Source organism: Amblyomma americanum, chromosome 3, assembly GCF_052857255.1.
Source record: "Amblyomma americanum isolate KBUSLIRL-KWMA chromosome 3, ASM5285725v1, whole genome shotgun sequence".
Lineage (NCBI taxonomy): Eukaryota > Metazoa > Arthropoda > Arachnida > Ixodida > Ixodidae > Amblyomma > Amblyomma americanum.
The window spans coordinates 204,407,481-204,429,222 of record NC_135499.1 but is presented as its reverse complement, the minus strand read 5'-3'; the positions used below and the strand labels follow the sequence as shown (position 1 = coordinate 204,429,222).

The 21,742-nt window shown below is 44.8% G+C and overlaps 1 protein-coding gene across 1 annotated transcript in view; it reads right to left on the bottom strand.

The window, feature by feature from the left end:
* Nucleotides 1–1,151: 1,151 nt before the first annotated feature.
* The window catches only part of LOC144125917 (adipokinetic hormone/corazonin-related peptide receptor variant I-like), a 149,969-nt gene continuing 129,378 nt past the window's right edge, over nt 1,152–21,742 (bottom strand). The window contains exons 2-4 of the mRNA XM_077659730.1: nt 14,984–15,188; nt 6,758–7,074; nt 1,152–5,661 (exon numbers count right to left, since the gene is read on the bottom strand). Of these exons, the coding sequence (XP_077515856.1) occupies nt 5,245–5,661; nt 6,758–7,074; nt 14,984–15,188 (939 nt within the window). The 3' untranslated portion in view covers nt 1,152–5,244. The remainder of the gene's footprint in view (nt 5,662–6,757; nt 7,075–14,983; nt 15,189–21,742) is intronic.

Here is a 21,742-nt window from a genome sequence, read left to right as displayed (position 1 = left end):
TTGACCCTTTTTGGTCATAACGCTCAACAAATCCGGTCCATGGTTTCTATAGATTTCAAATAGATACAGGAGATAGAAAGGTAATTTTGGACCAACAAACAATCTTAGTCCTTTTCGCGCGTTGGTCAATAATACTTATTATTTATGTATTTATATTTTGCTTACATGTGCCTATCAAAAATTGGACCGGTATCTTGAAAACGTTCAGAAACTGATGCAGAATCTCTACGTGGCACCCGCCACGGTGGATCAGCGGTTATGGCCTTCTGCAGTACAGCGGAAATTGACAAGTTTAATTCCAACTACAACGCATGTACTTACGTGTAGGCTTTAAACAGAAACGCCTGTTTAATGTGAGACTGAAGAGCATTAGAGCATCACATGAGGCCAACTGAATCCAAAGCTCTCAACTACAGTGCGTGTGTTTACTTACTTTTTTTATTTGTCGCTAAACAGCCTTATAATGAATGTCCTCTCTTTGCGTAATATAACTTGCACCGATTGTTTATACACGCAATCAATTTTGCAGTGTTAGCTCTTACTACCGCTCTCCTCTGTTTCGCGCCGTCATCGTCGTCTGCGGTGTCCGCAGTGCCACTTGCCACTTTACACCTGCCTCTGCTGGCAGGTGGCCAAAGTGGATAGAGGGCCATCCTCTCTCCACTTTTAGGAAAGAGGATGGAGAAGGAGAGGGGAGAGAGGGTGGGAGGCGACTAATGGCCTCGGCTGCGTGAGTTGGTGGATTCGAATCACACTGTAACCGACTGCAGAAATTCAGGGCTGTCTGGGCAAGTTCCAATTCATCTCCGACTGATTCTGCGAGAAAAGAAGGAGAGCTGGTCTGTGCAAAATTGTTTGCTGTCACACCACAGCTAACGCTCTACCATTAGTGATGTTGTGCTGTGCGATGTCAGTGCACGTTAAAGATCCCCAGGTGGTCGAAATTATTCCGGAGCCCTCCACTACGGCACCTCTTTCTTTCTTTCTTTTCTTCTTTCACTCCCTCCTTTATCCCTTCCCTTACGGCGCGGTTGAGCTGTCCAACGATATATGGGACTGTTACTGAGCCATTTCCTTTCCTCAAAAACCAACACTCCTAACCGTCCTGTCCTTCTTTTTGTTCACATCATGGCAGACGAGACACTGAAGTTGATGCTGTCAAAGAAAAAAGTTTATTATTACTCCTCCGCTCTACAAGTTGTTCCTTTTAAAGCGCTATATTACAGGAATACTTCCAGCACCTCAGCACCACATGAAATTCGGAACGAAGGGCTTCACCCATCGCATGAGATATTGGCACAACATTTATGAGCAAATTCATGTAAGTTACAAACACTATACACAATGAGCAGAACGAGTGCAAAAATCTGTTCAACACTAGTGTCAATCCAAGCCATCGGCGTGATTTCCGGTTTACATCACAAAACACTTGCACGCAGACATATCATTTTCGCTCAGAAGCAAGCTTCCTCTTCCGCTTTCACATCCATGTGACCTGCAGTGAAGTATTTTCTTCTTAATTGATGAAAGCAAAAAAGGGTCACAAAACAGTATCAAAAATAAATTTTCACTTGTATGTATGTACTATCATATCATACATGTATGTACTATCATACCTCGCTTCAAACACATCAAGTCAGCCATTGCCTACTGTACAGAATTTTTGTGAACTTCTCTTTCACAAGGATGCGTAAGCAAAAAGTCGTTCCAAGAAAAAAAAGATTGCACAAAGAAAGACAAGGAATGAAAAACAAGGACACTCACACGGCTGTGTGTGTGCGTCTTTCTCTTTCAGTTTTTCTTTCCGCGCCATTTTTTTCCGTATTTCATAAAATACACAAGCCCAAGTATCTGTCCTTCTAAACCGTTGTTGTTGCCACTGACCGCTTATGCTTCTGTTGAAGTTTCAAGTTAAATATCGTAGTATTTGGTGGACATGTAGTTTAAAAAGAGAGGTGATTAAAATTTTTAAAAATTTGCCGAATTTTAGCCTATAAGATTGAGAACATTTGAGAAGAATTAAGCCCAATGCTTTTGTCATTACTGGTGTACTCTATAATGAAAATTAATACAGCCCGAACTGCAAGAATCTGTAACTCATAACGTAAAAAAATAGATGTTTTAAAGCTGAGCATGATCTCAAGTCAGATCTCAAGGAGAGAAAGTTGTAGGTGTTTCGCTTTCCATACTGCACGAAACTGTGACGGCACGATTTAAACGCTGACTGCCAAGCTAATTTTTCTTTGACGTTTTATGCTCCACTGCCAACCATTTCTAATAAAACCCGACGCTATCCTTGTACTACGTAGTATGCGGTGCGTTTAAACTGGCAGCACGGCCCCAGGGAGAACCGGCGCGGCGCTGACCATCTCGACGTGTCGACGCTAGAGCACCTGTCACGTCTGTAGACAAATTACCTGTGTTGTGGTTTTGAAATCCCATGCTTATAATTTAATATTTCGTATAAACCACACGAGATAAACCTTACGATAAACCTTGAGATAAATATTGCGGGCAGAATTTTATGAAGAAAATTTGGCGATGTAATGCAATGATGGACGACCCATCTGTTCAACATATGCTTGCCTTGATATGGCAGTGTCCATCAATGACTCTGAGGTGTGACTCTGCTGTGTACACAGTTACAGGTCCTCTTCCAAACTGTGAAACTCTGAAAAGGCGCTGCAGGCTGACGACGTAGTGTGGTTTAAAAATCAAATAGATCGCAGTGGTAGCTACATGTTGTATAGCGAGCGATGGATATTACACTATTCATCTCTACTCTAAAGTCCTAATTTTCTTATGAAGAAAACGAAACCTAGAAAGACAAAGTAGGCCTAGCATCGGCGCACGCGACAGCTTGTTGCGTGACACAATAGAAGACTGCACGACGGCTTCCTCATCTCGACATACGCTTCTTAGCGCACCCAGCGCACCGCACTGTTATATATACGTGCGTCGCTAGGCCCCGTGAAACAGACGACTTTAACCCGAAAAAGCATCAGAAAAGGCTCAACTATCAATATTTCTGTGATAGTCTCACAAACAAGCTCATTAGGGCACTGAGAACGCTATAGGTTTTATTAATGCGTGTTCTTAATAAAAGGAAAGTGACTCGACGAGACTAAAACGTAGCAGTCATGGTATTATTATTGCAATTAAAACGTTTTGGACGAAGATTGACGTAATATAGCATTGTCTATAGCGTACCTCTGACAGCTATTTTTCATCGTCTCCATGTTGCTTTCGTGAAACTATGGCGACTTGTTTTAAGAAGAAACCACTGCCAGCACGAGTGGATCACGCTGAAGTAAGCAGGAGTGCTAGACTTGTCGCGTTCATTTACAATGAAGTTTTGCGCTTGTGATTTTTCATGTCTTGGCTCTTTCTTATTTTCATATTTGTAAAGATAACGGAATTGTGCACAGTGCAGAAGTCTGCTGCTACCTGTCGGAAGGTGGAATGATTCAGAGATCTCTCCATTTCTTTTTTTTTGGATGGCTCTGGGTCGAAAAACAATGAAAATTCCACACCCGCAGCACCATTATTGTTGGAATAAAAATGCTTCTTTTCAAAGAGAATGAAGTTCCAATGCAATGCTTCGTCTTGAGTGCCGCTCCAAAAAATAACGCAGCTTTGAATTGCCACTCTTTCAGGTTCTGTTTCATAATTCTAATACCTGCCGCTTGAAAGCCTCCAAAGGAGAAATTCAGCGATTATAAATTTAAAAGCGAAGAGACAAGTGCAGGCTACCATATCAAACTGATATACCGGGTTTCTATGTAACGGCTATAAATCTCGCGAACGAGTAGATGTAAAAGCTTTATGTGATGCATCACTACAGTAAAGTTAAACGTTTTCTGAGAAACCCACGCAGTAATTGGCGCTCAGCACCTTGCCAACGTCTGAAATCCATGATGATCGGAACCCCACGCTGCTGTCTTGTCGTTTTTGTATTCTAAAGTTTCGTTCCACAATCAAACAAATAGACCAGTTCTACAGTTATTGTTATTCGCACGTGTCGAGCATATGCATGCATGGTACAGCTACCTAGTCTATTACGTCGTGATGCGTCGGTCATTGCTTGTTACCTAGATATAAAATCCCGTAGATAAAACTAGAAATAAATATCAGGCGGGAGGGAAGAGAAGAGCTTCGGCTGCTGCTCATTACTAGACCTGTTTCAGTATCGACATCTCCTGTTCTATTAAAGTTCTTCTCCTTCTCTTTCTGTTTCTGTAATGGAAGGAAAAAGAAATAGTGGTAGCCCGCACAGTGGGTTATTACCAAGCGTAAGCTTCTAGTGTAACTAGAATTGTCGTCAGCGTGCTCACATTGTATTCGAGCAGAGTAAAATGCCTGTTTAGCAACTACTGTTAAACAACGGAAATGCTCCGAAGCCAAACAAGATGTATGAGCTGTCAGCAGACAGTCCCTTTTTGTAAGTTCTAAGAGTACTTATACTGAGAATTGTAATCTTAGTGTGCACGTGCACACTAGTGTAGACTGCACGTATTTCTTATCTTGAACTCGTACTTGCGATAAAACTAGAACCGGTCATTGACCTTGCTAACGAACCTGCGGTATACATTTTGACTTCACAAGATTTATAGTTCTCTTAGAGCTGGACAGCCGACACAAGTGCATTGTACGCTCTTTCGCCTAACTATAAATTTCAGCGGTAAACACAATCTCGCTTCAAACAAACTGATCAGTAGATTCATGTGCTGTTAGGCCAGTACATTAGAAAATATCATTGAAATTCTGCTCTTACTACAGCGAGGCTAAACTAGGAGAAGCACCCCTGAGGACTACTTGGATTCTATTCATAAATGAGCACGTTGTACCTGACGGGTCTTAGATATAAACAAGCACACTTTCAACATCCACCGAAATAAACATGGCGACACCTCACAAACATGCAACGAATACAACGAATATTGAAAAGAGCTAGAGTGACAGTTTTTCAAAACTGTAAGTTGTGTTGAGGAATGTGCAAGAACGAACGAAGTTCTTCGCTCAAGAGGCGACGGCTCTTAAGCGGCCCCGGACACTTTGTGCTTTACGTACGTTCACCATGATACACCGCCCGAGCTACAATGTTGTTCGAGACTGTGCCAGTTGTACTGATACCAATTTTGGCCATATTCTTGTTTATCGTTCATAGAGAGCAAGGAAGTTCAATGAAAGATTGCCTTCAACAAGTACACAACACGACATTACCAAAAGCAAACGGACAACTGTTCACAAGCTGCACGGGTCTCTGCGCACAGCACTCCTTCCATTATGGCAACTGCGATCTTGGCAGGGACCGCTGTTCTGTAGCACCGTGACAGCACTATTCCCGTGGCTCCTGGTTGAGTAGCTCCTGGGCTTCCAGAGAACGGAGCAGTCACCGGCGTCTTCGGAAGTCGACATGTAAGCAGCGCGAAGAGGTGCTGGTGGGCGGGAGCAGCAATAGATCTGGCGTTCCTGCTCTTGCGCAGTGGCGGCATGAGGGCCACACAGTAGGCAGCGCTTCTTGACGTCGCTTACAGGGTCAACCAGCGTCCTGCTCGACGGTGCCTCTTGGTTGACAGGGCGGGATGCTTGCAGCGGCGTTTGCGTCTTGGCGTAGTGTGGACAGCATCCTCTCTGCACCTTCCGCAGCCAACAGCAAGCCTGTGAGAAGCAGTTAGAAAAAGGCATGTTCAGTCTATACTCAGGCTTCACCGAACACACCAGGTAAGCTTCTCGGCCTTTTCCGTAAAGAAGATGTTTTTGGAAGATGTAAGAACACTCTTTCACCCGTGGCGCTGCATCCACATAGAAAGTGAAAGAACGTGAACACGGGGCGAAAGAAATAAACAAGACACACGGTGGCGCTATCGACCATCTTTCTTGCCTTCCGATGAAAAATATAAACGGGTATAGTGGCACAACAAAGTAAAAAAAAAACACCAAGCAAAATTATGCCATCAACTGCGCGCGTATGCAAGCAAGGCACTCAGAAAGATACGTCACCTCTTTATCAAACAGCTGAACCGAAGAAAACCTTATTTACTTATCACCCTCTTTGATTATGCGGCAATCATTGCAAATACCACAGGTTCACTACGTTTTGTAAAACTTAATGGCATGGCTTTTCCCGAATCGTAGAACGCAGCCATATATTTTGCAACTAATTTCCAGGTGATCCTGGTTTTTCGCTTTGATACAAAGCCACGTTTCTGCAATTAAACGTTCATATGCGCATCAGTCAGTTTGGCCAAAATACACATCCCGAAACTTAAGAGGGATGTCATACACAACCCTCCTGCAAAAATGCGCATATTTTAACGCATACTTATTTTTGGTGAAAGATTTTGTTGTTGCAAGGAGGAGGAGAAAAAAATCTTTGTTTTGAAGCTTTTAAAAGGGGCCGGTGAACACGGGGCTTGCTGCGCCAGGAATCGCTGCTAAACAGGAGGTTATGAGAAAAAGGGGTTTGTTGAGGGCGGTGTTCCTATGGTACGAGCGTATGACATTGAAGATCCCAGTCAAGTGAAGATTCCACCACACTGCGATCGTGACATGTGCTTCTTCTCTTGCGTAGCTAAAGGAAATAGTTTTTTCCCTGCTACTGTTCATCATGTATTAAGACCAACTAGCACACCAAAACCCTTTAACAGGTTGATTGAAATGTGTCCGTTTTAAAAGCCCTCTAGAAGGTTCCGACATATTAATTCTATTCGAAGACACTTCGATATGCTCCAAGAAGAGGCCGCTGTCTACTGGCCTGTCCCAAGATGCGTTTGAAGCTCTTGGTGTAGCTGCCGTAGACGAGTGGGTTGACGCACGAGTTGGAAACGGCGAACATGAAGAGCGAAGACTGCAGGTAGTCGTTGACGCCCTCTGCGCCACTGGGGTCGATCTGGTACCACAGCACCATGGTCACGTACGGCGTCCAGCACAGGAAGAAAGCCAGCACGATGACGATGGTCAGCCGCAACGTCCGGTTGCGGGCCCGCAGCATGTGGCGCATGTCGGAGCGCCTTAGCCGCAAGCGGCCAGGCGTGCATTCGCCGCCGCCTTGAGCCTCGCTGCCATCCTCACCTGCACAGAAGCAAATTAGTCCGTACGTGCTTAAGCATGTGAATGCTGAGCTAGGTGCGTAATGAGAAGTTCCTTGTCCCTAGTCAGCACTTTACAGATTTTGATTTCGTCGCGTAATTACATGACGTCAACTGCAGCTGACGACATAGCGGAGCGCCGAGACGCTCTCTGGGGCTATAAACTGCAAAATTTTGCCATTATTACAAAAAATAGGGACCCAGTAGTGTCACGAGAAAGCTAAGTGTTTAGTGGTTAAACCAAAAGTACTGGATAATGGTTAATAGATTTGTACGCGCCAAAGCAGGGCTGCGAAACTTCAGACACATGGTTTATTTAGTTGGTTTATGGGGGCTTAACGTCCAAAGCGACTCAGACTATGAGGGATGCCGTAGTGAAGGGCTCCGGACATTTCGACAACCTGGGTTCTTTAGCGTGCACTGATATTGCACAGCACACGGGTTTCTAGAATTTCACCTCCATCGATATGCGATCGCCGCGGCCGGGATCGAACCCGCGTCATAACCACTCAGCCAACGCAGCGGCTTTAGGAACATTGTAGCGGAGGGCTCCGAAACACTTTTGACTACGTTGTTTCAGTTGCAGCGGAAACATGTCTCTAAACGTATGGCTTTAGATAAGGCGGAAAGGAAACTTAAAGCAGGGACTACATTCTCCAATCATCCCTTTTTTTTCCTTTCTCTTGTTCTCTGCTAATGGACGCTGCTCCTAGAGACGTAGGCTGTAATAGAAAACATTATGCTCTTACAGAAAAAAATGCCCCTGATGCCATTTATTTGCATTAACATGTCCCAAGCTCACGTCACGCTGGCGGGCCGGCGCCGACTGCGACGACTGACGTAGCTCGGTGACGCATTTAACGGGCTTTATTGGCGCTAATCCAGGCTCGGCAAACAAACTGGCCGTCGTTTGCGCGGCGAATTGGCGGATTGTAGACCGTGTTACTCTGGTATGTTGGATGCTGCGGCATTAGGGTGGCAAGCGGCGACGTGAAGAGCAGACCGGTTGTGCGAATGGTCGGCCATTTGCTATTCCGCCTGTTGCTTTAGTCATATCGACGACATCAGGGCCACATCAGCCCTCCTTTGAGAGGCGTAGAAATATTGGGAATTCATTACTGCTGAACTTTGGGGCTATTTAGTTGCGAAACATAGTAAGGGTTACATAGCGTTTGGGGACAAAGACACACGAGAGAAACATGGTTTTGGTTTCCGTGCGCTGTGTACAAAAACCTAGTCGGCACTGCGCGAAACATAAAACGCAGGTCATTCCCCTTCCCCCTTCTTAGGTTTGGTGCGTCTCACTCTGACGCCGAATTAATGCCGATCGCAGAGAAGGGCTACTCCCGATTGGGCGAAGGTGACATTTGGTGCAATTTGAAAATTAGATTCCTTTCGCGGTTTTTGAAGTTTTGCGAAAGAGCGGCAGCCAGTGCGTCAACACTGACGCTACACACATGGCACTGTAGTTTGGTTTTAAAAAAGAGAGTTGAAAAAGTAATTTACCGCGAAAACCATTTACGCAGTTCTCCCTATTTGTGTTTCGCATTCTTCGAGTTAACCTGAAATCAATCAAATTTTGAAACTTCCTCCTCTCGCATGAGGCAGTTCTATAGTTGACTACAGCCGTCACGCCACTCCAACGTTTGATACGCAAAAGCACTGTGGTGAAAAAAAATGTCAGCATTTCAGCTTCCTATCTGCAATGGGTTGTTCCTCTTTTCTCAGCGTAAAAATCAACTTCGCAAAACATCCGTCACGATTCTTTTTTTTCTTCTTAGACTCTTTGTCTAAATTTTCCACTCTGTTAGATTCGCTAGAGAAGGCTAAATTGAATAAGCGATTTTTATCGCTTCCTACTTTTTTGCGACGTGTTCGAGAGAAATTTTCTGTGATTTCCGAAAAGCGAAAATTAAACATAGTTTCCCGCTGTATTAGGCGTCATTTCTGTATTTTTAGTGTTTTCCTTATTTTTGTTTCGTTTGCCCCGTATTTTCTTTCATTGAACGCTAATGTGCCTTACCGGAATGACACATTTGGTTGCATGCATGAACGCCATCAGATTTCAACATCTCTTTTCAGATCCACAGCAGCAAAAAGTGCTAGGCCTTTTCCTGGAACTTTTCCTGGAACTTTTCCTGGAACCATAAACCATGACACGTTGTTACGGCACATTATCCTTTGTGCTTGCTCCTGTATCATTCATCGTTGCAAGCCCCGGTAGTTCAATCCGCTTCAAAGGTTCAAAGGGCACTCGATGTTATAACCCTGCCCCGCCGCGGTGGCTCAGTGGTTAGGGCGCTCGACTACTGATCCGGAGTTCCCGGGTTCGAACCCGACCGCGGCGGCTGCGTTTTTATGGAGGAAAAACGCTAAGGCGCCCGTGTGCTGTGCGATGTCAGTGCACGTTAAAGATCCCCAGGTGGTCGAAATTATTCCGGAGCCCTCCACTACGGCACCTCTCTCTTCCTTTCTCCTTTCACTCCCTCCTTTACCCTTCCCTTACGGCGTGGTTCAGGTGTCCAACGATATATGAGACAGATACTGCGCCATTTCCTTTCCCCCAAAAACCAATTTTATGTGTTATAACCCTGTTCAAATATGTGTTGCTTTGTTCCTGCAGCGCTCAAGAAGGCTGATAGCTAAGAACCGTTTTCTTTCGTCACCGACTGTACCATGGTAAGCGAAGATAAATAGGACCCAGATGTAATACGATATTGCCACTGTGTATAGCGACACTTTCTCTCATACGCGACTTGCATCACAGAGAAGCAACCAAGCGTATTTACCCATGAACGTCACAGCTGACGCAAGGGAGTCAGGATCGATTTTGCAAAGCAGCTGGCTCGCAGCTGCAGCTCCAAGTTGGCTCATGCCCGTGACATTGGCTAACGGTACAGCCTGGCTCACTATGTCGACAACGCAGGCCCAGTATACACCGTTCTAACGCGCGAAAAAATCTGAGACATTTATCACTGATTCCCTGATGCCTGGCGTAGCTGCTACTTTAGAGTCAGGGAACCTTGCGACAGGGTACAATGAAGCCTAATCCCACACTGGTAGGACGAGCGTTTGTAACCTGTGGAGCTTTACCTATAGTGAAGATCCGTTCATAGTGTTGTTTGGGAAGCGATTATGAAACTAAGAAGAACCGGCACGACCCATAGTTTGTGCTTTCGTGCTTTTGTGTCACCTGCCTATGAGTGCATGCAACTTTAGCTATTGGTTGGCTTTTCTATCAATTTGGGGCGAAGAAAACTTTTCAAGCGCAACTGCTAATGCTCCGTTTGCTGGTTGAGCCTGGGCGTACGCGGTGACGCGTGGCAAGTTACGTGACCACCCTTTGCCTTTGCCTCAAGCTACCTTTGTCATCTTCGGGTGGAGCGCGCACTCAGCCCTGATCACGTGATCACCGTACCTTTTCTTCAGGGTCAGGATCTCCCACCTCATGCAAGCAATGCGTCCCGCAATGTGTAACGTTAGTTGTCACTGGCTCTCACGTGCGGGAAAGATACGCCGGAAAACGCTCAGAACCGGCTGTGGAACGCTCTGCGCGCGTCGTGTGGGTGTGAAATAAACAATCATAAAACGTGCGGTACAGCGGCTGGATACCTGAACGGTACAGTGAAAGAGGAATTAAGGAATAGGTGAAACGGGCACGATTACGATAATCGGTGATGCGCAATTAGAGTGAAGCTGAGTCGAACTCGCAAGACAATTACGAAACCCTGTAAACGTAGCTGTCAAGGTGCCTCCCGCGAAGATGCGCACCATAGGCGTGACCAAGGTCCAGCTTTAAAAGCCACTTAAAATCTCTCTGGTTTGCCTAAAATACATTCATTCCAACGCAAAAACCACCCGCAAGTGCTGCACTGTAATAACACATTAACGATAACATAATCATGGTGCGAGTGTTTTTTTTTTTCATTCCTATTCTCTTAGGCTTCAGGCAACTCCCGCCAATAATGGGAATTTCAACTGTATGAAATACATTTCGGGGCATTGTAACGTAAGTTGCAAGAAGAGTTCCAAAAGGCGGTGCACAGTACCACAGGAAATATATGCACTATCGGGGACAAAAGTGGTATGCTCCACACAGCGGGAGCCGGAGCAACGAAAAACTGCATCGCAACGCCATCTACGGGCGGCATCTGGGATCGAGACAGCCAATGGGAGCCCTCTATTATCTGCAGGCGTGTCGCTTGACTCGTTTCAATGTTTCGTGCGTCAGCTTGCCAAAATGCCGAGCGGCGCCGCAGGAGTAGCAATCATGTGTCCCTCTTTTTATCTTGTGTCTTCTGTTTTTCCACGCGCGTTGGAGAGGCTTGAGAGCCGGGGCGCGCACCGACATGATGAGATAAAATACCCGCGCATGGAAAAAAAGAAGACACAAAATGAAATTAGGCCCACCAGATTGCTACTCCTGCGGCGCCGCTCGGCATTTTGGCGAGCTTATGCACGAAATATTGAAACGAGTCAAGCCACACGCCTGAAGAGAATAAAGGGCTCTCATTGGCTGTCTTAACTCGATCTCAGATTACGCCTGTAGATGGCGTTGCGATGCATTTTTGTGTAAGGTCCCTCTATAAATTATTGAGGGACTTTAATTGTCCGTTGCTCCGGCACCCGCTGCGTGGCGTATACCACTTTTGTCCCCGACAGTAGCTGGCACAGTTTTATGCTACATTACGTCAGTTACCGAATCCCTACCGGTTACTTTCTACGCTCGCAACTCAATATGGACGCGAGAAATATGGGCACAAGTGAACGTCCTGAGAATTTCCAGTACATTTTACCGACGGAAACCACCTTGTTGTGATTATCAGCCATTTTTATAGTTTGATTGGCGGGGAAATGCTGGAAAACGCTAAACGCTCACCCGAAGAGCAACAAAGGGCAATTAGGGGTGTGGGAAAAGTCGTTTGATCGATTCATACAGCACTCTTCGGCTTTAATGATCACCAAGCTCATCAATTTCGGTTGAAACTGGTGATCACCTCAAAAGATTATCTGGGACCAGCGCGAAATCTACGTGAAAATCGAGGAACAAGACTCAAACATTCTGTAAACAAGGCCGGCAAGAATATCTACTGCGCAACATAGGCCAAGATGCCTGAGAAAAGTCATGTAGATTGTGAAGTCTTCATTCTCGCAATAATGAAAGAGCTTTCAGTACCAACAAAACGAAAGTTTCAGGAGTGCTTTCAAAATTAGATCTACCGAATTTAAAGATGCATTGTCATGGATGAAACTTACGTGGAGAGATGAACAAGGACTAAGCCTTTCTAGAAAGGAAGGAGAACCGTTCCGTAAATAGGAATTTTTCAGTTAAAGTGCGCGAACGTTTATAACTTCCCTCGTTCTGCTTTCTTCGAGATTACAGTAGCTTCTACGCGAAATGAACGGATCGATTACTGGTAATCCCTCCGCCTGACAATAGTACGTTCTTTCGCGTCCTCTGTTCTTGCGAACTGAACGTAGCTTCACAAAAGTTTAGAAACACGGCCTAGCTGGCAGTTATGCCGTATTTTCCCACGGGAAGCGAAACCAGCAGCCTGGCAAGTTACGCCCTGAGGCGACTAAGCTTAATTCCATTATACACACAGTGCGGCATTGGCGAATAAGGCAATCCCGTTGTGCTGCTCCTGTCCCCTGCTCTGGTCCTGTTACTCGCGCTACTCCCGTTATCCACATAACAACGTTTCGATGGGAAGCTGATGCTTGCCATGTTGTGACAGCAGCTGTACAGCGGCATTACGTTACCTATCCTCCGGGTGGTCGTATCTGGGGCCCGCTATCCGAGATCGCTTGTAACCGGCCCGCGGACCGAGAAACAAGCCCGCCGACTGAGTCGACGGTCTGCTGTCATTCGCGGTGCGAGATGATGCAGCGTTAACGAACTGGTGCAGTTGCAAGCTGCGCCCATGACAACCGTCAGCTCAGGTTTCGCATCTGCTGCCGGCCGCGGCGGTGCCTATACAAGCCGTGGTCACCGTACCTGTTTTCGCGAATCTATGGAACTTCGAGATAGCAAGAAGGAGAAAAAAATGTCTAAATAAAAAATACCAAATATGCCGAAAAGGCGGCGCATGGCGTGTTCTCTCATCACGTGGAGCCACAGGAGCTTTGAGTTTCGACTTAATGTTCTAAGATAGCCTGCCGGATCTCACCACAATAGAAGTATTGGCGGACTAATGAACAAAACCGAGGCCAAGTCTACAACTATCTGGCACGCGTCGCCTCATGCACAATGCCCTGATTTCTGCAGTGTCGGAATGAAAACACTGCCATGGGTAATTAAAAATAAATATGGACTCAAATGCCAGATTAAGAAAATCTCTGTTCTCGGCTTTCTGACAATTTTCAGCTTTTTTCAATATATTGTAATGTTCATAACTTCTCATCTTCCAAATAGTTTAGAGATATCCCAAATATCTAAAGAAAATTTATTGAAGGGAGTTAACTGCTAGTAACCATGAGAGCACATTCATAGGGCAGTGGAGAAAGGCTACAGAGATTTCTGAAAACCCCAAATATGAATTAAAATTTGGTTTGCTGTAGTCTTCCTCGGTAGCGGTATAGTAGCGCTTATGTCAATGCTAATAAGTAATTACTCACCTGATTCGAGTTAATTTTTTGCTAGCACATTTCCCGGTGAGCTATTCCACCTTAAAAAGCTGGCTTCCGACCGCACGAAACTAAATATTATTCCCGATTGTTCAAACTTTGTGAGCGGGCCGTGATTCTTCTAACTCCACATTTAGCGTAGGAGTCGTGTTAGATGCTAGGATGAGTGAATACGAACCGCTAACTGAATCACTGCTATAGCAGTGGTACTTTCTCTCTCCATAACAAATGAATTTGTGGCTTTTTGTTGTTATAGGTGCTATCGGATATTATTACTAAATATAACGCAGGCCGCTGTGTTGTTTCGAGTGCAGTAATACTAAAAAATTCTGAGAGCGAAGTTCCTCCAACGCCTGAAGGAAATGTAAGTAAATACAGCAGTAGGTTCGAACGTTTGCCATAAATGCGGTACCCTGATCAGAAAAGTAATAGTTCTCAGAAAAAAAGGGTAAAGAGAAAATTATGTATGCTAATTTGCCTGTTGTAACAATGTAAGCAGTGAAAAACGCTAGTTCATTTGCTGTCACATGCAATGTTTAATAAACAAGAAAAAGAGCTCAGATTTTTCAGAGGGGGTAAGTAGAGTATCGCGATGACGCACAAAGCTTGACTCTCATTGCTAAGAGCGGAAACAGTGAAAACTCAATAGGGACTGCAAAGAAAAGAACCGTACAAAGATTTTTAAGGTCATTCGTGTATAATAATTTTGAATACGGGCTTGCAATGGTAGATCCCTTACATCTTTAATCTATTTGAGTGATTTTCTTTCCTCGCTTTCTTCATGGATTTATGCAGGTTCAATGCACTCCTTTGTCGAGCCTGTCAAGTAAAGAACACAAGCCATACGGCTTATGCCGACTGATTGTGTATATTCTGTACCCTTTAATGTTGAACTAAAATCTATTCCTATTACACCCATTCATGAAGATACGGCTCTCTTCTGAAGGAATAAAAGGAGCTCATTATTTTAATTTTAGAATAAAATGGTTGCTTTACGAGAATATTATCACTCAACGAGAGAAGCGTTTCTGATTTCATTGTCATACAATATTTGTGTGTGCATAAACACCGACTGCATTTGCAAGTGATGAAGAATAGAGATGACACGTAAGGATGAAGACGTCCAGAAACGGAAGACACAAATGTGCTACATAAAAATAATGCGACTCGTTACATGTTTCCAGGCATTACGCTTTCTCTCCGTTAACGCGAATCACCAACTGCGAAGCTAGCAAACGCGTTGCCAGCGACGGCGGGCATCGTACCTTGTCCCTCCTTGGACTGGCGCTGGATTTCCAAGAAGATGCGGCTGTAGCAGAGTACGATGGCGGCCAGCGGCACGCCGTACAGCGCCAGCAAGCAGAGCAGGTTGTACACCTTCTCGTGAGCCGGCGAAGGGAACGAGGCGAACGTCACGCACTGGTAGAAGCCCGGCCTCGCTGGGTGCTCCATCACGTGGAAGATGAACGCCTGCGATCAAACAGGCGTCCCTCGCGTCAGCGCTGGAATGCTCATTCTCTCAGCCACGTGCGAATGCTCCTACTAAAGTAATGCGCGCAAGTCTGCCTTGCTGCCCATACTTCACTTAAATAGTTACTCTCTTGGTGAAAAAATGCACATTATAGCGCTTTTCGGACATGAGGCTTCCCTACGTGTTGTGTCATAAACGGTTATTTAACAATAACCCCTCTTCTGCGATGCTATTGAACAGCAACAGCATGCAAGGCTGCTGTCCACAAGACGTGCATGAAAGAGTGCATGCATACATCCCGCAGAGGCGGCTTGTTCGTGGTTATTAGTCTGAGTGCAATGTCTTCACCGGCGCAAAACCTTTTTCTCTCTTTAGTTAAGTCGCAGCGGTACTAAAATATTCAGAAAAGAAACGCTCGAACGAGCACTCAAGCTTAGGACGCGCTGCCCCTGCTATCCACATGCAGTTAGTGTTGCTTTAACGTGCACAACTAAATGCGTTACGGTGGACAGTGGAAAGAGGGAAAAGAAAAAAGAAGAGAACAGTGACCGATTCTTCTCGGTTGCTTCAAATTGCGGAAGGGGATAGCAGAAGGAACAGGAGAAAAAGTGAGACGTTATGAAATATGCATGAGCGAGGTTATTGCGAGCTGCGCACCAGAACGAATATCGTCGGACGTTGTCCGGCCATGTTCCCCATTTCAGCCACTTGTTTGTCTTGCGAAAGGGTGCGCTGGCTTCCGCCGAAATTTCTGCTAGGCATTCACTGCAAGTGTCACTTAGGCGCAGCAACAGATGCAACTAAAAATATTTAATTGCCACTTGCTTATTTAATGGCCGTACGCATAATAATTTGTTTCGGATCAAATGTTCGTCCGAAATTGATGAATAATGCTGCTGAAAAATTGGTAACAAAGCTCGACTCGCGGCCCGTTCTTATAAGACCATGGGAGGCACGTGTGTTGGCATCTGTTCGACTTTTAATTTCTCTTCCTTCTCAGTTTTCAGCAGGACTGTTTCTGTCCTCGCTATTTCAGGCATGCTGGAGCGTGCTATATACGATTATAGAGACTTACGTTTAGGTAACTTTCTTGAATAACGCTTACGTTACCTAAGCCGTAAGTTTTCAACGCTACTAAAACAAAATGAAAGTCGACTGGTCGTTTCGCTTGACTTTTTTTTTCTTCACTGTGCACCTTTTAGGTAAGGGGCAACATTTAAAGAGGGAGGTAGTCCTCTAATAATTTTAGCCCTTAACGAAAGCACATGTTGCTGCGACGGTAAGCTTAATTGCAGAATGTCTGTGTATGCAACGTTTCAAAGATACGAAAGCAGAACTGCAGGGTAGTTGGTTGGTCATGCTTTTTAAGACAGCACTGAAGACGCAAAGCGACATACACGGTGCGGTGTGTATCCCTTTGTGTCTCCGTCCGTGTCTTTTGCGCTGCTTAAAATTTGACAATAAAGATAACCGTTCTCAGGCCAAAGTAGGCTAACCTATCGGAGGACTACTGTAGAAAAAAAAGAAAATTTAATGCTGGTATAGAGAGACTAATTCACGAACAAAGCAAGATATCCAACAAGATATAAACAAGCTATCGAACAAGATATCAAACAAGCTATCAAATATTGGTGCAAGAAACCATGACCAAATTTTTCTTCTTTTTTAAACTTCTGTTGAGACTTAAAAAGCAAACGTGCGTGAAAGAACCTCAGCTGGTGGTGCTAAGCTTTATTGGATGCAATGGGGCGGGTTTTAAAGGAGAGTGGAGGGCTTCACCGCTGTCTTGACTGGGTGGTAGTCCTCATTCCGGGACACCACTGGCGGTAGCCGCTGTCCGCGCTCTTTGAACCAGAGCCCTCCGGGACTCTGGGTTCAAATAGTCGGACGAGGTCACCTCTCAGCCCTCTCTGGTTGGGTGATTTACTCTCTTTATTTCTTTATTTTCTTGGTGCTCAAAACTTATCCACAGCCCTCCACTATGCCTCCTCTTTCTCTCTTCCTTCTTCCACTTCCTCCTTCATTCCCATCCTCATAGTACGGTTAATGTGTTTCACATAAAAGTGAGACATTTACTACTTTTTTGCTTCCTCAAAAACTGTTTGAATGTATTTTTTTTCTCCAAGGTAAGGACATACTTTATGTTACTGCCGCAACAAGTCTCCGCTAAGACTAAGAAACGGGTCGATATTGCAAGAAATCAGAAAACTAAAAGCTAGCAAACCTTGTCACCACAAGCGGGAACCCTTCCCCGGCTTTCCTGTTCGCAAGCACTTGATCCCGACAAAAAAAAAATGATTCAGATTCCAAGTATACTTGACCGCCCTGTTCCTGCATCAAAAAAAATTTGCACACGTTCGTTCACATCAACGGTGTTGCACAGCGCTTGACGGGACACTTCATCCCGAGCAAGGCCATTACTGACGAAGCATTAAGCGGAATCCAGGCAAGGATTTATATCTGTACCATGAAAAAATATTAACCAGTGATCAGTAATCAAAATATAGCACAGGCGTCTCTTCCGCAGCCATTTCCTCTTGAAAGAAGCATTATAAATTTTTTTTCAGAAGCAGTCCACGTTATTAATTAGACCGCTGTTCAAATGACGACTGAGCATGGCAGAAATTGTTTTTCTTCCCGCAAAACCAGCCGCCGGAGAGCTTCTATCGGAACATGCTAACCGACTAAAAATTAATTCACAGTTATTAGTACTGGTCCTGTCATTGAGCAATAATTTTGAGCGGACTCGCCCTTCGAACACGTTCATGTTTTAAAGCTAGCACTTTGCATTAAATTTCATGTTTATTTACCACGAAGAGAGGAGCGTGATACTCCCAAAAAGGAAATTAAAAATCCATAACGAGCTTACGCAGATTGATGTGCTGCTCCGCTTTGGGAAATCTCTGCTTTTGGTGTAATTTCGCGCAGTCTTACCGTTGATTGTTCGCAGTCCCTGACATTTCCACACCTAATTTTACTCGTTTAATCATGGTTGCTTTTAATGCGACCGAAATCAAAGAGGTCAGCAAAAATAACGGTAGAACAAAACATGCCTTGTTTCCCCAGGCTTGGCGGTGCTTGTTCCCCGGCATTACGTTAAGCAAACCATGGGACCTGTATTTCGCTCTCCCTATCCATATCTGCCACTTTGCCATTTAAGAGGGACGTTTTGAAGATAAGCACACACATCATTGTTTCACCACTCGCACTGAATCTACTTAATGGGAGACGCGGCTTTCCAATCGCGAAAAACGGCCTAAAATTCAATTTCTCAAAATTAAAAGAATTCCTTTCTTATGACCTGTTTTGTATTGCTGTACTGAAGCTTCTTCGCTGAAATTACCCGCAAACTAGTCCAAAAATTTCTTTATCAACTGCAATTGTGCTGTGAAATGCTCGAAAAAAAGGGCATTTTTTGAAACAATACCCTTGCAGTGCCGCGACAAGGCAGTGCTTTGCTGGGCTCTGCGGAAAACTTGTTTCTTTTTATTCAAAACTGCAGTCCAAGCTCGATTGCACGTGCCGGAACAAACACACAAAAAGAAAAAAAGTTTCAAGACTTCACAACGTCACTGCCGCGCGTCAGCCATCGTGTTAGCATTGGTGTCTTCCGCGGTTGTCCCTAGCAAATGGCAGAATTTGCGCGGCAGTCCAAGGAATAAAGTGGATAGCTATATGCTTGTTTTGTGGCCGGACTTCCGAGACCACGTACCGGGGCTCCTTTGAAAAGAAGTACAGAACGGCACATTGCTACGGCAGCCACAAGCGAGAGTCGCCGACGGCCATGATTGATATGAAGACCTATTTGTGGGATGCTGCGATTGAATTTACCGCGGAAGGCGCCGTGGACGCGCATCCTATCATTTCAGGCGGGGCTGGTAGGGCATCTGCGAATAATGGCGCGATCGCGGCGACGCATACAGCGTGGTGGACGTCTTGAACGCTTGAGCCGAGCTCTTCATGCTGTTACGTGCTTCTCTAGCACGCAGCTGTAGATAACGAGGAGTTTGAAAAAGGGTGCCATGCGCAGAAAGAGGCAGCTAAGGAACAGTGCATTCGAAGGCACACTAGCATTGCTGCCGTGGAGCCTTCTAGAGAAGTAAAAGCGATGCTAAACTTTGAATGCCTTTTTGTGAATACTGTTTTTTGACTTGTTGCTTATATTGCGAAACCGAGTTCTTCGCCACTGGTTTGCTTATTTTGCTCACATTTGTTTTATAGAACTCCTAAATATTCTTGTTTTTTTATTGATGATTTTTATAGTTTCATGGCATAAAACATTGTTCGTACTCTAGACTTGTCTATCGTCATACACCACATATATCAAAACTTAAAAAGAAAGTCTAAGCAATTCTTACCCAGCAGTATAGGCATAGAAATAAATTAAGTTCAAACTAAGTTTGACCCATTCTGCCCAGGCTGTAGCTTTTGCACAAAGTTCAGGACAAAAGAAAAATAGAAACAAGATCTATGAAAATCTCTCCTGCGATATGAGCTGGAATTCTGGGCAAATATAGTCATTCAATAATTACAAATATGCTGAAACTGTTAATCTAAATTTATCATAAAATAAAAAAAATTGGTGAGAGCAGCGTGCTCCCCTAACAGTGACTTAAATCTATTCCAGAATTCTAAAAATAGCTTACTCGAAGACACACGCACGTGGGAATGAATTCTGGCGCAGAACAATGACTAACTAGCTATACAGCGCATTGGACTACGTTGTACTAAACAGCCGACCCTTCCCTTCGTCAGCTTTTCTTTTTTTGTGAGCACTGCTGCCCAGCCGTATGCCAGCCGCATAGCCTTTACATGCACGCCCTTCTAGAGGGTGCGAAAGGCTTTATAGAGAGCGAGCTATCTCCAATTACTAGCGTACTGGACGTTGACATAACACCCTATCGTGCATATACTTCCTTCTGGCTCAATGATCACTGCTAATGCCTTTAAAAGCTTAGTAGAGTCCAAAGCCTTGAGGCGAATTTTTGCAACGCGCATCGGAATATGTGTTTATAGCGCTTTAGACAAGGGCATGGAACGCTGTACTTGTTAACCCTTTGTGGGACAGCATATATTTGTTGAAAAAACGGTGTAAAACGTTTAGTACACGTGCAGATGAGGTGCACAGAAATAGTTTACAACAAATTTATCAATTTTATTAGGAATATTTAATAGAAAAATTGGGAAATTTTGTCTCATTGGCACTAAACGGGGATAAGGAAAATGGGACGTATTGTCCCATTGACCTACATGAGTTTCCATACTCAATTAGTTTTCAATAACCACTCCATGAACTTGTTCACATTTATTCTCTTGTTGAAATTGTTCGCACTATACTTTCGACTTCGTGGAACTCTATCGGCATCTGCGCCTTTGTTCAACTTTCGCAGGTTTGTGGCCTTTGCCAATGAACGGAACGACACGTCGACCAGTTTGTGCCATTTTTTTACCCTTCTTTCTCACTCGGAAAGGCTTCTTGCTGCTGGTGGTCCTGGATGTCTGGCCGTTGGTGAGTTGGAGCCGAAGAACGAACTCTACATATGATGTTTATTGCAAATAGTTCAGTACCCGCTTAAGACACTTTCATGAATATTTTCACATTAGTGACAGGAATTCCGGCCAAGCTGTATGTGAATGTTACATTGGAAACAACCATAAGCTCAGAAATATTACACCGACATTAAGAAAACGTGAGTGCATGTAACGTGAGAAGCATACAGCTTACAGTTCGCCGTATCGACGCTATGAAATTTCCTGAACCCCCCTTTGCTGCAACTGGAGGAAGAACGAATGATGCGAGACATGCTCTGCAGCAAACACTCGCTAATTTCAAGCTCATTATTAATCACCGTTTAGTTAGAGGGAAAAAATTCTATGCGTTTTCTTATCTAATTTCCCTCGTGAGTCGTACATACGCAATGAAGGTTCATGTGCCTCAGGCATTTACACTACTCCCCCAATTTTAATACTCTGCCCTTAAATGGCTCGTTACCTTCAGGCATACTGCGAACACATTAGGTTGCACTCAGCGTAATGCCGCGCAGTTGCTTGATATACAAAACGCTGTTTTCCTAATCTAATAGAGAAAACACGCATGTCTGCCCGGTGAACGAATCGCACTTTGCGTTGCCTTGATCGTTGCCAACCAAGTAGCTGCACTAAAGGATTTGTTGTCGACCCTCTTGAACGCATCGTTGGGTGATGCCAAGGAGTGCGCCTTCGGACACATTCCCTCTGCGCAGAACACCACGAAAATTACATGAACCGCACTAAGGTCACCCGCTTTTTTAACCTCGCAGCGAGGAGTCCTTCCCCTAGAGAACTTAATTATGCGCGGCGACGACGATAACACCTGAGGCCATCAGAGACAGTCGGGAGTGCATAACCCCGCTAAAAGCAGCAAAAAAAAAAACCGGCACTGGTGGTCTTAACGGGAAGACCCACTAACAACCACAAACGTGCCTTCAGCCGGACTCATCGCAAGGGACCAACTTGACCGCAGGGTAGTTTTGCGGTGGGTCTGGAAATAACGACGGTCGTTTTGTGGTTGAGT